This window comes from Mixophyes fleayi, chromosome 1 (assembly GCF_038048845.1).
Source record: "Mixophyes fleayi isolate aMixFle1 chromosome 1, aMixFle1.hap1, whole genome shotgun sequence".
Taxonomy (NCBI): domain Eukaryota; kingdom Metazoa; phylum Chordata; class Amphibia; order Anura; family Limnodynastidae; genus Mixophyes; species Mixophyes fleayi.
The window spans coordinates 68,728,005-68,745,975 of NC_134402.1; the positions used below are offsets into that span (position 1 = coordinate 68,728,005).

The following is a 17,971-nucleotide window of genomic DNA, read 5'->3' on the forward strand; positions in this document are numbered from 1 at the left end:
CTATAGGACATCTAGCATCAAAGAAAACTGCTTTTACTGGTGAACCTAGACAAGTAGGGTGACTGGGTTACAGACTCCTACCATGCTGGTGGAAAGCTTGTGACCAAATGCCCTGGATAATCAAGACACGAGGACAGGAACTATATGCTCTACAACTTGGCCAGAGATTTTCCATGTTAAATCTATGAGATTTACAGCTTTGCCGTGAGTTTTAATGCAAGTCGATGGATCTTACAGCTAATCCGGGAGCTTATAATACTCCGTTATGGATGTTGAAGTTTGAACGAGAATTCTGCAACATTACAGGGCTGTATATTTTCCGCTGTTCACCAACGGAATCAACAACAGAGTAGGAGTTTGTGGCTACCATCCTGACTGAGAACAGCATGCTACCTTAATCGGATAGGAGTCTCACTTTACAGTTTCACGGCTAAATTGCGTACTTGACAATCTAGATATTTATGTTTTGAGGACAATTGACCCTATGAACACTCTGCTTCTGGATTGGCCATGAACAAGTCTTATATCTGAGGCACAGCGAGTAATGTATTGTTAACTCTGAGATGCTCTAAGTCCCTTTTGATGTTGGTGATTGTCCTGGTGCTTATTTAATTGTATTTTTGTTATTTAATCTATTGTTTTTACAGTTGTTTCTTCCATCTCTCCTTGCCTATGTGATCCAAAGAACCCTAAGGTGCCAGGATATCCTGTCATGGTGTTATAAATAGGGTGACATATAATGCAAATAGTACACTTAAATGTACCTTTAATCAGTGGCAGAACAGTGCAGCATTGGGCACCATAGCAACGTTTGTGTAAGAGCACAGCAATGCCATTCTTGTCACCCAGGCAGTCGCTCTTCTTTTGTGGCCTCTCAGAGCCCCCACTTTGCTCTTCATGTGGGTTTTTGCCTGGGGCATGCTCAGAAAAAGCCCCATGAGAGAATGTGGACCTCTGATGGGGAGCCATCCAGTATTTCCAGGCCCCTTTCAGTTTCTGAATCCATAGCAGCCAAACACCAGGCACCCGCTGTAGTTCCACCCCTGCCTTTGATGTATTTTGTTGTAGAGAATGTACTGGGTGGTAATTGGGATTGGTGTTATAAAGGGGAGCAGGAGAGTACTGATAATTTTGTGATAATGTGGAACTCATTATTTTCAATACATAGCCTTTTTTTACAGAAATTTCTGATAACATGTAACAATAGCCTACATTTAGATGAATAGCAAATGTAAAAACAGTGTACATCAATCTATTCATTATCTATTAAGCTATAAAACACTTACATATATTTGTGATTGCAGCTCTATAATATATACGTTACATACTATCTTTATTTGTCCATTAATCATATGCCACTCATTTATCCTACATTATTTTTTGCAAAATAATTAAAATAAAACAAAACAGCAATTTGAACATACTCATGCACAACTGTATCAATATACTGCATTGAAAATATTAATCTATGCATTGTGGGAATATATATATATATATATATATATATATATATATATATATATATATATATATATATATAATTTTATTTTAACATTTTTTTCAAAGAAACTGTGTTTTAAAATATATGCAACTATCACCTATTTCCAGAGATTTATATGATATTGCATACTCATTTATCAACAACAAATCTGGTGAACAATCAATATCCCTGCAAAAGTGAGAATTGTACTTACCACTGTAAAATTCATGACCTTCAAAATCCATATTGTCATTGCTAAGTTAACAATCATGGTAACCAATAGTAGTAGCACAAAGAAGTACAAGCACCTCTTTCGCCATCCGTAAATTCCCACTGGATAAAACTGAGTGTTTTCTGTCCGTAGGTTATTCTGTTGTGTGGCCAAAATATACTGTTCTCGTGTCATCTGAAAGAAAAAAAGAATAAAGCATTTCATCAATGTGCATCAAGATGAGTGTATTTTGTATAGGACCAAAATCATTAGTATTATTATCAGTATAAAAATCAGAGTCTATAGTTTTCACATATAAATATATATATATATATATATATATATATATAAACAAGTTAACCCGTGCATGATACTCATGCATTCTAGTCAAATCAAGCTACTTAAGGTGTTAAAAAGGTTCTTGTCATGCATTTGGGCCTAGCCCATGCCTCCTCAGGGGAAGAGCGTTACTTCCCGACGCAAGCGCCCTTTTTTAACGTGGTATTGTCCACATGTCACCCCCTCATAACTTTTCTCCATCACCTCATCCTTCATCTTCATCGCCACATCCTTCATCAAGCTACTTAAGGTGTTAAAAACTCCCCACTGTCACCCCTGGCAACCACTAACCACTCCCAACTGTCACTTCTCCTTCAAGAAATATATAGGTCAGTGTATAACTCTGCCCAGCAGGTGGCGCTGCAGCTTGTTTTTTTTTTTCACACACGCCACTAGGCATTTATATAGTAGATATATAGATATATATATATATATATATATATATATATATATATATATATATACATTAATTACAGACATATTGGACTTTTAAAGCCAGTGATCTTAGTTGCAATATTAAAACCACTACATAGAGTAATTATTCAGTAAGAACATTGCAGTGGCAGGGTTTGTATAAAAACGGTACATCATCACAAATGTTGTTTTTAAAAATAAGCAATATAGCAAAGTTGATTGTTTGAGTAGCAAGCCATAGTTATGAATATATAAAAAGATAAAAAAAGTGAATAAATTTAAAACTTATGAGAAAACATAAAAATATTGATGAAGAAATATACAACATAAAGCTGCACTACCATCTGGGGTGTTATAGGTCCCCTCCTTCCCAGAAACTCCTTGGCCTGCTCTATGCATCCATTTGTCTCGAGGATCTGAAGTTATCCTCACAGGCCATTCAGAACCCTCTTCTGCAGCCATTTTAAAGTGGTTAACAAAAATGTTCACCACTGGTAGTGTAGCATTAACTTAAAACAAAAAAATATTAAGATGTTAAGAAACAAATTGATTTTGTTGACATTACCAAGGACTGATTGATTGAAAACAATATATATATTTTTTTTTAAAAGTCTAATTTGCATTTCCCTCCCCTCAAAAAACAAGACCAATTTTTAGAAATTATCATTTTGACAGATCTTTATCATGTATTGCTGCAAAGTGATTGCAACTGTTGTGTGCTTTATCTCCATTTTTTATGTATCTGATGTCTTTAATTGTCCTATGGTTCATATTACTGTATGTATTGTGGATCCAATGTATTATGTTCCTGTACTTCCACTCCATTAGATTTAGTAAATAGAAATACAATTGCCTGAGACCCCAGAGTGTGTACTCCCAAGCTCCCATGCACTCTCAGCATATACCTTAGGGGCAAGCCATCAGGAGACCTTATTCCACTATATTACAAATTACAATTTCTATGTATTTATTATTTCTTTTGTAAATTAATTAAATTTATTTCTAACCCATATTACAATTTTACTGAATCACCACAGCTTAAAGCCCCACATCAAGATACATGAGACACTAAAGCTACTAAAATTTTACTGGCTTCGTTCCCAGCAATGAAATGTTTTTACCAGCATAGATTACCTCCTAAATGCCATACCCACTCCATAGTCCCCACATTTGTTGCCTCATTTCTTGGCACTTACACAGTGACCACAAGAGATTTTTCTGGACAGCCCTCACTTTGTTTTATTTTAATACTGGTATCAATGTCACAGTTAAAATGGAATTCTCTCCCTCGCACAATAAGACTCTCCTCTGGTCTACAAACTTTCAAGCGTTCTCTGAAAACCCACCTCTTCAGACAAGCTTATAATATTCCTCAACCACCCTCTTAACCTCACTACCTTACCCTATTACCCGTTACACAGTTTTTACACAAGACAACTACCCCCTGACCAACATTTTTGTGTGACAGGATCATTTAGCTTATGAGTCACTTTTACCTTTACAGCCTGGCTGGGCCGAAATGCAAAATGTAGACTTAGCCTTAGCCTCATGTGTCAAACTCCCATTGTCCCATAGATTGTAAGCTTGTGAGCAGGGCCTTCTCAACTTCTGTCTGTTTTACCCAGTTTGTTTATTAGTATACTATGTTTGTCCCCAATTGTTAAGTGCTGTGGAATATGTTGGTGCTATATAAATAAATGATGATGATGATGAGCTCTGCTGATGCTCTGTGGTATACCCCCTTCCTATGCCCACATGCTACACACCTCTTGACACTTGCATGCTGCATACCAGATTTTTGGAACACTGTATTTCAATTATGATTTCCCAAGAACAGACAAATTTCCACCCTTTCCCCAGCTTAGCAGGATCTAAGTTCTCAAGGACTTTGTGTCTACAGGTCCTCCGCGGTTAAGTCTGTGATCACATCCAGACAGTCATTGGGCAGCACAGTGGCATAGTTGCCAAATTTGCTGCCTCACAGAGCTAGGGTCATGGGTTCAATGCCGACCGCGAACCTATCTGTGTGGAATTTCTAGGTTCTTCATGTGTTTGTATGGCTGACCAGTCTCCTCCAACAGTCCTACTAGTTGGTTTATTTTCTGCTGACAAAATGAACCCTAGATTGTGTGTGACAAATTAGGTATTAATCTCAATTCAACCAATCTGCACCTCATTTCTAACAAAGTGTGGACCATAAAAACATGTACTTTCTAGCCATTTAGTTCTCCAGATTTCACAATCATATTTTGAGACCATATATTTATTATGGTTATGCTTAAAACTGTGTATATTGTATTTTGTAAACTATAACATGTCTGAAAGAGCATGGCTTTGCTAACTTGTGCACAAATGCAGATTAGTCCATTATCTCATCCTAGACAGAAGGAATATAATACGTTGTCTGCCAAATTCCTACATGAACGTACATCATACCAGGGGGTTTCATGTCCTGTATTTAGCTGTGTGTCTGTATGTGATAAGTTAAAAAGTCCAGAGAATCAGCTCTTTATTTAATTACAAATGATTCCATTAAGTATTTAAATGTAATGTCTCTGGATTGTGATCTCGCCTGTTTCAACAAGCTCTGTGAAAAGCACAGGACGATACCTGACCCTTATTGTACCAAGAGTAACTTATCTGTTATCTCTTTATCTGTTTACCTGTGAAATGGTAAACACAGAAGAGGACCAATCAGCCAGGTCCTGGAACTCGACAGAAAGCCATTTCTGCCTTTAAATGACAGCCCCCAAACCAACAAATCCATTAACTATCCAGTGATAGCTGAAGTCAGACTGGTGTTAAGATTTCGGTCTCTGGCAGCTAACAGGGAAGGGACAATCGGTTCCTGGAGTACTGCATTTGTCCTTATCTCTTTCCAGGTCTTGTGCGTCCAACAAAAGCAGAGTGACAGTCACCCGGAAAATCCGCGTTGCTTATAGTCTAAAAGGAGAGAGTATCTGTGTCCCAGGAGAAGCTTGGATGGACAGCACCCCCTGAGATTGGCTAGGATACTGGTGAGGTGTTTTCATTATACCCTGCATGTTGGCTTTCCAAGACTGTGGTGTGATTTGTTGCAGTTTATTATTTAAATGTTATTATTCCAATTTGGTGATACCTTTTTGTTAAATAAATTTACTTATTATTATTTTGACTATTTGTCTGGGTGATTCTGAATCCTGGATGTGTATTGGGTAGGCCAGCTGTGTGGCACAGAGCTATACTTAAAATCTGGTATCATTGTAGTGTGTTTTTAGCACATTTATTTTGTAAGCTCCAATGATTAATTACATAGTCTCTGTGCAGTGCTGTAATAAAAGGTCACTACATAAATAAACAATAATAAATAAATATGCAATATATACATACATATATTCTGTCTGTGCACCATTTCAGCTTATTCTTACCATACCTTCCAACTGTCCCAATTTTGGTGAGATAGCCCCAATTTGAAGGAATTGTCCCTCTGTCAGCAAGTTTGCCCATAATTACAGAAAGTTGGGAGGTATGTTCTTGCTCACCATGGTTAGTGCAGCAATTCAAGAGTGTTAGGTGAGAGGGAAAGCCGCTCTAAATTGGTTTGTAATATTTATCGCCCATGTGGGCATAAGCTAAATTAATTCGGGCTTTCCCATGCTTTGAACAATCAGAGCAAAGCAACTCTTTATTGATTAGGAGCCGAGAGACCTCCCGGCTTTTCATTTGTGTTGAGGTTCCACAACACAAATGACAGGCTAGGTCGCTACTCGCCATCTGTAAAACTCAGGATTCATTGTCTTTAAGGATTTTATTTTTATCCAATGGATGAAAAACTATGTGCTGGTGTTTGAAGTACTATAAGTGCCAGCATGCACTGACAGCGATGGGTATGCTGGCTCTCGTAGTTCTACAAGCGCCAATATACGCTAGCAGTTTATGGCTGCCAGAGTTTGCTTCAACTAGTAGTGCCACAGGAAAAAAGTGCTGGGAGGTGCTCTAGTGATTTCAGCACAGGGCTGTTTTTTTTTTTTACCAAGGGAGAGGACATGCAGTTTTTGTGGGCTTGATTGCCTTAGTGAATTCAGTCCTATGTTGAACAGGCTGGTTGACATTATGGCAGGTGACCCAACACGATGGGCTTCCCTGTTATAATATCACCAGCCTCCCAGTGTTCGTAGTGGGGGTGGGTTGGGTACTAGATGCTGTTTGTCCCCCTCCTGCTATCAGTCCAGGCAGGCTATGAGCACTTTTTTTTGGGAGGTGGGAGGGGGGATTATTGTTTAAAAAAATAAAAATAACATATACATTTTACATTAGCAAGGCCTATGCTGATGATCGTCATCAGAGCAGATTTTACTCTAAGGGTCGAGCACCCAAAACAGATTACCCTCCTGTGAGGATATCGAGTTTAACGTAACCTTCTGGGCCGCAAAGCTGGCCTACCCAGTACCTATCCAAGGTTCAAAATCACCCAGGCAAATATCCGAAATAACACAAATAAGTTTATTTAACAAAATGGTAGCACAAAACAGCAATAAGCAAATGTAAATAATAACTTGCAACACATGACACTACATTCTGGCATGGACAACATACAGGGTATAATAAAAACACCTCACAATTATCCTTGTTACTTTCAGGGACTGCTGCCTCTCTCCTTTAAGACTACCTTCTAATGTAGTGGCCCTAAGTAACTGTCACTCAGCTTTTGGCGGACACACAGCTCCCCAAGACCTGGAGAGGTAGATCGGGGCAATGGCAGTACTCCAGGGACCAAGATTCCCTTTCTTGTCAGGGGCAGAGATTAATATATCTCAATGCCAGCCTGACCTCAGCTATCACTTTGTAGTGAATACCAACTTGCTGCCCTCTCTGGGTATCTTTTAAGCCCAGAAAGGACATCATCAGCAATTCCAGGACCGGCCTGATTGGTCCTTTTTGTGTGTTTAGCTTTTCACAGGTAAACATACAGACAAGGAGATAGCAGATTAGTCACTCCTGATTTAATTAGGAACAGGTATTGTTATGTGACAGCAGAGTTTGCGTAAACAGGAAAGACCACACTCCAGACAACTTACATTTGAATCCTCAATGCCATCCTCTGTAATTAAACATAGAGCTCTGTCTATGCTAGCACACACAGATCAAAGCTAAAGGAAGACAAGAGACACCCTGGTGTGAAGTACATTCATACAGGACTGGTGGACAATAAACCTTTTTGCATAGACTGAAACAATGGACTAGTCTGCATGCTAGCGATACAAGCTGGCAGTTTTTTTAACTACTTTCAAAATAGAATATACACAAGCTTAAATATGACTGACAAACATGGGGGAACCAGAGGGCTAGAAAAAGTATGTTTTATAATCCGCAGTCACCTACTTTCCCCACACCTCCTGACAAGTATATCTGCAGCTGTCTCAGTCTCTAAATAACAGCAAGTATGGGAACACACCTTTACTCTACTTGGCCTACGCTGAAACAAAAGCAAGTCAGTGATATTGTGAGGACACATGCTCTTATATCACTCATGCAACCCCAGTTAGATGATAAATATAACTATATTTCTTTTTTAAATAGTAGCACTCAGACATCTATCAATGTACATATATATATATATATATATATACACATGTGTGTATATATATATATATACATATATATATATATATATATATATATATATATATATATATATATATATATATATATTACTGCAACAGAAAAACAAGCAGGGCGCCTCTCAGTGATATATCAAATATACAACATGGAATAGAGCAATACCATGCGTACCGTGAGGTAAACAATGATGTGTCTTGTAGGAGATAGTGGAGTAGTCTTTGCTGTACTTGTAGTCCTCCAAGTCTCCACCGATCAGTACCAAAATGTAGAAAAAACAACCATAGTATAACTCTGTATCATTATAGTGAGGGCAATATCCCCAAAATCCTATGGGGTGTGTGGGATTAGTATCCCAAGGTTATACATTAGATGACACCCATATAAGTGCAATAAAGGATCTATATATATATATATATATACAAATATATATACATGTGTATATATATATATATATATATATATATATATACATATATATAGATACATATACATATATATATACAAATATATATGTGTGTTTAAATATATATATATATATATTTATTTCTATACATATATCCACATGACCGGTGAAGTCAAAATTCCTAGCCAGTCCCAAACACACACCTACAACTGCTCTTGGGATGAAATCTTGAGATGAAATTAGCCATATTGTTGGTGCAGCTTGTTGAAATTTTTTTTAAATATGTTTAAATATGTAATGAAATAGTTTATAGTATGTATAATATTTATATATACACTATGGACAAAAGTATTCAGACGCTTGACTATTACACCAACAGGGACTGTAATGACATGATATTCAAGTGCACATACTTTAACATGGAGTTGGTCCCCATTTTGCAGCTTTCACTCTTCTTGGAAGACTTTCCACGAGATGTTGGAGTGTGTCTGTGGGAATTTGTGCACATTCATTCTGTAGAGCATTCATGAGGTCAGGCACTGATGCTGGATGAGAAAGCCTGACTCTCTATCTCTGTTCCAGTTCATTCCAAAGGTGTTTGATGTGGTTGAGGTCAGGGCTCTGTGCAGACCAGTCAATTTCTTCCACACCAAACTCATCAAACCATGTCTCTAGAGTCCTTGCTTTGTGAACTGGGACACAGTCTAGTTGGAATAGAAAAGGGCCTTCCCCAAACCGTTGCCACAATATTGACAGCATAGCATTGTCCAAAATGACTTGGTATGCTGAAGCATTAAGATTGCCCTTCACTGGAGATAAGGGGTCTAGCCCAAACCCTGAAAACAGCCCCATACCATTATCCCTCCTCTACCAAACTTCACAGTTGGCATACTGCAGTCAGGCGGGTAATGTTCTCCCAGCATCTGCCAAATCCAGACTCGCACATCTGACTGCCAAACAGAGAATGTGATTTGTCACTCCACAGAACACGTTTCCACTACTTCACAGTCCAGTGTTGGTGTGCTTTACACCACTCCATCCGACGCTTGGCATTGGTCTTGGTGATGTGAAGCATGCTTGCAGCTGCTCGGCCATGGAAACCCATTCCATTATTCTCCCACCGCACAGTGTTTTGTGTTACATTAATGCCAGTGGAAGTTGGGAACTCTTCAGCTATGAAATAAGCAGTGCGTTGGTGACTTTTACGTAACATGCTCCTTGGCACTCCCTCTGTGATTTTACGTGATCATCCACTTCATGGCTGAGTTGCTGTTGTTCCTAAACGATTCCACTTTTAAATAGTATCACTTACAGTTGACTGTGTAATATCTAGCAGGGATGAAATTATTTTGTCTTCTTGGAAAGGTGACATCCTATCACAGTACCATGCTTGAAGTCACTGAGCTCTTTAGAATGACCCATTTTGTATCACAAATGTTTGCAAAAGGAGTCTGCATGGCTAGGTGCTTTATTATATACAGCTCTGGCAATGGGTCTGATTGAACCACCTCAATAATAATAATAATAATAATATAATAATAATAATAATAATTCAATAATTAACAAATGTTACCAAATAATTTTGTCCATATAGTGTGTAAAAGAATAAGTTTGTTTGTTTGTTTGTTGGCAAATATATTTCACAGCTCTCAAGGTAAAGCTGCCAAATCTTACATAGTTATTTAGTATCGAAAAGTAACCTAATAGACTACATAGCAACAATGCGACAATGCAACAAAAAACAGAGCGACAAATATTGAAAACATCATTTGGCTGTAAACAATTGTTTGACTGCGGGAGGGAAATCTCGCCACAACACGACATAACGACAAAAACAAACCAACAAATCTTATTTTATAAATTGTATTTTTGGTCTATTTACCAAATAATTTGCACTTATATTAAAACTGATACACATTACAAATTGGACCCGCACAATGCCAGGTGACCCTGCTAGTGTAAAATAAAGTGAATTAAGATCATGCAGGGTTCACATGAACCATGTAGGAGAAAGTGCGTTAGATGGTACCGGCAGTATTTGGCCCTGTAGGGATCAGAGGGTAGCAGCACTTGCACTTACTGTGTCAGTTACAGGGCTGCAGTCCGTAGTCTGGCTGCAACAAGAAAGGGACTGCACTCACACTATTAAAATGAAGTTGTTGGCTTCTAATATTGAAACATTATCTTAATTAGCATTGATAGCAAAACATTTTAAAAAATAAAAATAGTTTACTGGGTCAGCTGGCGGCCCAGTGTTGTACACAAAAAGACCACAGCACACAGCTGTCAGACAGTAAAAAATTAGATGATATAAAACTGCTTTCTATTTGTAACTAGAATGCAGAAGACATAGTTACACACAATTGCAATTATATTATAATCCATTTACCACTTCATGGTTCTTCTGCTAAAAATGTTTAGAGCTAGGTCCACCCTATTAGCAAACGCATCATAAATTAGCAGGTTGCTTATCATATATGCTTTTTTTTTTAAATGTTATTTTATTGAAGTTTTAGGTCCAAAGAAATACAAAGCAATAGAGAAAAATCTCAATCCCCACTGAGACATGGGTTTTAAGAAAATAAAGTCTAGATACACGTTGAAGAAAGGGTAGACAGTGTTGCAGCAAAATAATACAACAGCAACTTAGTTATCACAATGGCAAAGTTAAAAGGTTGATAAAGGGCATACGTTAAGTATGAGAAATACAATAAATAAATGAAAAAGGAGAGAATGACCAGGCATCTAGGAGGAATCATCATCAGAATCCTCAGATAGAGATGGCAACATGTATCGTGACTTAACCGACCAGAACCATATCTTTTCATATTTAGGCTTAGTGCTCTTGACCATATGAATGTGATGTTCATGGCCAACCATGTAATCTACCAAGGCAACCCTGCAGCTAAAAGAGGGATTATCAGTGATCATTCACTTCCTGGGCATAATAACGTTGTCCAGCATTAACACGTAGGTTACATATTGGGAGGGAGACTTGTACTGAAGGAGATCTAGAGAAAGTCAAAAAGGCAAATGTTAGGGAAACTAAGGGGATCCTAATTCCTTTTGACTGGATACCTGCCCCAAACACTACCCAGAAGCCCCTAACCTCCGGACAAAAATAGCGGAGATGTCAGAAATCAGCCTCCCTGATTCCACACTTGGGGCAGTTAGAGTTGTATCCCCTACCTAATTTCAGAAGTTATATAGGAGTATAGTAAACTCTATGCAATAGAAATATCTGAATTTGGCAAAATCTGGAGCATGAAGTTTTATTCCCGGCACCACCAAGCATAAAGTTCCAATTTTCCTCACCTAGTTGACCCAGATCAGCTTCCCATCTAACTTTAAGGACAAGCAAATCCCTATGTAATATATTGTGAAGTATGGTGGCAAAAAATAATATAATTTTACGGGGATCCAAGCAATGTAAGTTATTTTTAATCAGAGTATGACAAAACTGGGGAACGATGTTGTGAAATTGTGCTCGGAGAGCATGCAAAGCAAAGTAAGTAGCCATAAAATAGCCATTTTGGAATTGCAAATTTCAACTGTAATTGTTCAAAATACTTCATGTAGGTATCAGAGTAGAGCTGGCTTAGCAACCAAACTCAATATTTAAGCCAAATCCCCAATTTGAAAACTTAACTCCAGAAAGGTGCCTTTAGATCCCAGCCCATGGATTCACGCACCAGGTTCCAACCAGAATTGCCTGTCTAAGAAGGGGGCTATACCCTTAGAGACCTTGGTCCTCAAAAGAATCTGGAGAACCCCATCTGCTCATGTAAGAATCAGCGAAGGGTGCCTCCTGGGTAGTTCCCAATTGATTGTTTCGACTGGGAAAATGTGTGAGTTGCAAGATAATAGAATCTGAAATTAGGAAAGGGCAGGTCCTCCACAGCCCTGGATTGGCAAATTGTATCTAATTGTATACATGCCCCTTTCTTCCATGTATCTAGTTTAATTTTCATATATTCAATGCCAGGGTTTATGTTAAGAGTAATGTATTGGAGCTGATAACCAGAAATTTGTATCCCAGGTATTTTAATTTAGTCATCCATTGTAGCAAGGAGTACATCATTTCGGGGAATGTGTCCATGTATGGCATTTATTTAAATATAGTCAATAACAGGGTCTATGTTAAGTGTAACGTATTGGAGCGGATTAGAAATTGTATCCCCAGGTATTTGAATTTATTTGTCTATTGTAGCAAGGAGAGCATCTGTACAGTCAGGGTATGTGACCACATATGGGGAATATGTTGGATTTAGACCAGATTGTTTATTCAATTGTTTTGAAGACCAGAATAGGTGCCAAAGCCATCAACCAGGGATGGCAGGTAGCTAAGGGAACTGTCAGCATCCTTTAAGAAAAGGAGCATATTGTCCAAATATACAGCAAATTTTTCCATCATGAAAGCACCTATCAGCAATAACAGCCAATCACAAGTGGTTCACTATTGCTGGTGACCGACATCATCATCGTCATCCACTAGTTGCACTTGCCCTTAACCATGAGGCAGGTGCAACAAATGGATTGCCAAAATCATGCAAATCTGCATAGACGTATACAGTGGCATAGGAACAAAAATTTTCATGCGGGGGCAAATGCCAAGGACTACTATAGGGTTTGGAGACCCCTTTTCTTCCGTTTGGTATCTCGTTTATCAACAGTTGTAACAGTGACTGTAGATATACAAAGACTCCCAATCCTATGTTAATTTTTGACAGTGTTTATACATTATTTAATAAATGTTATTATTAATATCAATTAACAATTAATACAATAGTTTTTAGAAAGATAGATAAATTAAATTGTTCATCTTAAAAATGTACTTTTTTCATAGTCATTAATCTAGCTTTTATTCAGATTTCATTGACAGCCTATTCTCATTTGATTGGGAGTATTTTTAAATCTATGGTCACTGCCTCACTAGCTATGGTATTTGCTACAAATTTAAATGGCTATAGCTCATGTTTATTACTGGATTCACGAAATTCAGGGTAAAGGTAAAGTGAATAGTTGATCATCATCAATACAAGTTATTTATTAAATGCTAATGAACGAAAAACTTAAGAGTTTTTTTAAATAAACAAATCAATCAATCTGTATTAAATCTATACTAAGGCAATCTATATTAAACAACATTTGGTAGTTATCATTTAAAAGAGTTTCACAAGTTTAGAACAGATACCATTTTTTCAGAAAGTAGCATGAAGGCGTTATTGTAAAATTTCATGGGGAGGGCAAAACACAGTCTTTGCTCACCCAACAGATATCATGGGGGGGACTGCCCCTCTGCCCCCCTTGTTATTACACCCCTGAGCGCATGTATACTCACGTTTCACATTTCTGTGCATCTGCAGAACAATTTCATGCAAGATACGCTACAACTGACATAGCACTTGCTATGCATTAATTGCTTAGTCTCCCAGCCTGGGTATAGTAGAGCCAGGGTGGAGAGACCTTGGCCCTTGCTCACCTTGGCAGTTGATGGGTGAGAGATGCCCAAACCTGACTTAATTAAGAATATGAACCCAACTGTTCCTCATGATAAATTAGAGAACCAGCTGGGCGAGATTAAAGGTACAGGAGTCTAGATAATTGTCAACATGTGTGCTTCTTAACTGGTTTAAATTTAGCAATGATCCCTGTGACAGAATGGACCGCCTATGCCACCCTATGTCCAGCTGCTTGGAACCGGCTAGGCTTACTTTGCCACCGTTCCCTTTCTTTATTCCAAGTGCGCCCTCTAACAGCAGTAGGAGGGGCTTACAATGCTGCCACCACTGGACTCCTTCAGGCATCCAGAACAACATTCCTTCTGGGTAACTGTCACTGCTAGGGTACCCCCTTGCTGGTACACCTCGGCTGGTACCCCAGGGCTGCTGTGGATGGATTCTCTCTGGCCTACCACACTGGCCAGAGCTGCTGTGTAGCGGGCAGAGCGGTGGTACTGGAAAGCTGGGTCCAAACCTCAAAAACAGCTGGAAACAGATTAGAGTTGGGTATAATCTGTAGGTAACAAGAATTTCAGCATAGAAGAAGTTGTCTAGCAGGTCTTTGAAGCAAGTGATGTTTATTTGCTGAAGTGCCCTGATAAGGACAGTTCACACTAGTTGAAGGTACCAGTGATCTGAAAGTCAGATGGAAGAAGAATGATATATTTCAGTACAAACCAGTGCTGTTTTATACAGTTTTGGACACAGACTCGCAGGGGTAAGCCAGCCCTCTTAAGTCTGAGTTATTTTTAGTATCAGGATGCAACATGTTTCCCCAAACATGGATTTAAATTAACTTTATACTTAACAAAACTTGCAGTAATCTGTGATATCCTAGATCACATTGATCAGAGATTTCCTTTCACTTTAACCAGGATACAAGTAACGCTCCCTGTTGTGTATTCAAGTGTTAGTCACTCACATTGAATAGACTTAATTAGCATTTCCTGTATCAGCAAAAAAGACCCTTTCCTCACATATGCTTAATTGGAGATTTCCTCTAGCAAAGTTACAAAACCCCAAACAAGACATTTTCTATACCAAAATACACACAATATCAATAATAAGTACATTTGCAATTATAGAAATAAGCGCCCTGCGCTATTTCCTATAAATAAATTTATACCATAAGTTATTTGTAAGTGAACCAGTCACAATCACATTAACATTAAGATAAATTCATGTTTATATTTAGTGCAGGACTTGCCAGAAGGGAAATATTTGTTAGGAGTTGGTAAGCTTAACATACTGCATATTGCAATATGTGGAACGAATCTTCCATATATTTAACACAGAGTGCAGCTAGAAGTATCTATAATAGCAATGTTTTTGGTGAGTTCAGAGGATCAATGTATTTTTATTTGCACAATGTGCTCACACTAATCTTGCACACCAGATCTAATTTATTTTATTTTCATTTAAACACTTCATCATCATCATCATCATCATCAACATTTATTTATATAGCGCCAGCAGATTCCGTAGTGCTTTACAAGTGGGAACAAACATTGATAAAACAATACTGGGTAATATATACAGAGGTAAGAGAACCCTGCTTGCAAGCTTACAATCTATAGGACAATGGGAGTTAGAAACAGAAGGGCATGTGCTACATCATATTACACAATGGACCAGCTAGAACTCAAAGGTAAAAGTATTGAGTGGGCTGTGTGTGTTGCAATGTTGGTCAGAGGGTTGTTGTCTTGCATTAGCTGTGTAGAGGATGGTAATAGGGTAATCTATGGAAATTAAGATGGTGGTTGAGGAATATCATAACCTTGTCTGAAGATGTGGGTTTTCAGTGAACGCTTAAAGGTTTGAAGACTAGAGCAAAGTCTTACTGTGCGAGGGAGGGAATTCAACAAAGTGGGTGCAGCCCGGAAAAAATCCTGTAACCGAGAATGGGAGGATGTGATGAGAGTGGAGGAGAGACATAGATCTTGTGCAGAACGGAGGTGTCGAGTGGGGAGATATTTCGAGACCAGTGAGGAAATGTATGTTGGTGCAATTTTGTTGATGGCCTTGTATGTTAGTAGAAGAATTTTATATTGGATTCGTTGAAATACAGGCAGCCAATGTAGAGACTGACAGAGTGGCTCAGCAGAGGAAAAACGGTTAGTAAGGAAAATCAATCTATCCGCTGCGTGCAAAATAGATTGTAGGGGTTCAAGTCTGACTTTGGGTAGACCACTAAGGAGGGAATTGCAATAGTCGATGCGGGAGATGATGAGTGCATGAATTAATGTTTTTGCTGTGTCTTGTGTCAGATATGTGCTTGTAACAAAACACAATAATGTATAGTATACTATGTTTCTTATCATCCCTAGTCAGCACGGGTAAAATAGTGCATGACTAGACCATCAAAATTTGCTGGGCTAAGGTGTTACTTGAGAAAGTTATTTTATAGGTCAGGGTTCTACTCGCAATATTTATGGGCATAGTAACAGAAGCCTCCACTACAGAGAAAATACAACTTAAACTGAACCATTTCAATGACGGTTGTAAGATGACCCTTTGCTTCTCAAAATGATCCCCAATTGTCCAACAACATCAAAGATGCTAGGGCCTCGAAATCATGGGTGACACCATGTTAAAAATCCAATGACCTGTAACAACAAAGAAAGATTCCTAGAGAAAGTGGAAGGTGATCTGGGTCCACATAGACCTAGTGAAATCTTTATATTCCCCTAACCCAGTAGAGAAATATGTCTTTCTTGAGGTACTCTAGAAAAAAGAGCACTAGATATATGAAGTAATAGTATGCATGGCACAAACTGCATCTGGAAAGGCTCATTGTCATAGGGTGTGTTTTGTTCCTGCGTACCTCTCCTCAATATTAATATAGTTGAAGAAAAGGAAAAAATGCCCATCACCCCAAAATTGCAATACACATACTCATTCGCACATGACTACCAACGATTTAAATTCTCTGTTACTGTCTCCCAAAGCAATGAGCAACTAAGACAAAGCAGCACAAACAAGAAGTAGCTGATTAAAGAGAGCACACATTCACTAGAAAACACTGAAAGAAGAGAGCACACATTGGCCGAGAGAAACCTGCCCTGAGCCATTGATGGAGTAAAAGAATTAATACAATATTTATGACATGTGTATTCATTCACTGAAGAATATTCCTATTTCTTCGGTAAACTGTTAATTAATATATCATATGATATATTAATCATATGTTTATTTGTTATTTGTTAGGCGCTGCGGAAACCTTGTGGCGCCTAACAAATAAACGATAATAATAATAATAATAATTATGGTGCAGTGTGGGTACTGTTCAGTGACCACGTGATACACCAGTGGATGTGAGACACACCAGTTTCTAGAGATATTTGAAGAATCTTAATTGGTTCAAAATTCAATCAATCAAACTTCTCCTTCTAAAGGCCTAAAACTTGTTTGTGGTACAATTGGCCAGTTTATTCTGGTTTAAATGCTGCAGCCATCCTCCCGCAGATAAAAAAAACTTTTACTGTGGCATGGGGACAGAAGTCGGAGTAAGTTGTACACTGGCTCAGCCATTTGCCTAAGCTCCCACTTTCCGTTATTCTCACAAATATAAAGTTTTACATATTTCTGAATACTGTTGGTAAATGTCACAGCAGTGCTGAGGATCAATTTCATACCAAAAAACAAGGTTGTTTTAGGATCTACTGTGGGACCCACAGAGCTCAACTTTTATTGCTGTTTCAACATCTGACCAGCTGACCACTGAGTTCAATTGTGATTGCTGTTGCCATCTCTGGCTGCTAGATGCTCAGCCCCCAACTGTCAGCATCTTCCTGGACCTCGTCTTCTCAGAGCTGCAGAAACTGCCTACTCCATTAACCCCAGCCAGGGGGTGGTAACGTATGCTTTACCTCTTCCATTGCCCCACAACATTTGGATCAATTGTCCCTTTCTACTCTCTCATTACCTACCCCAGCTAATACAAATTCATTTACATCTCTCACGTCTCTCCATCATATACCTACTCAATTTACAGTTTCTCCTATTTACTGTCACCGTACTTC

The 17,971-nt window shown here is 38.4% G+C and overlaps 1 protein-coding gene across 3 annotated transcripts in view; it reads right to left on the reverse strand.

The window, feature by feature from the left end:
• SGCZ (sarcoglycan zeta) overlaps positions 1-17,971 on the reverse strand; it is an 840,489-nt gene that overhangs the window by 276,162 nt on the left and 546,356 nt on the right. For all 3 annotated transcript variants that reach the window (XM_075196209.1, XM_075196215.1, XM_075196204.1), the window contains one exon: positions 1,695-1,886. In XM_075196209.1, the coding sequence (XP_075052310.1) occupies positions 1,695-1,886 (192 nt within the window). The remainder of the gene's footprint in view (positions 1-1,694; positions 1,887-17,971) is intronic.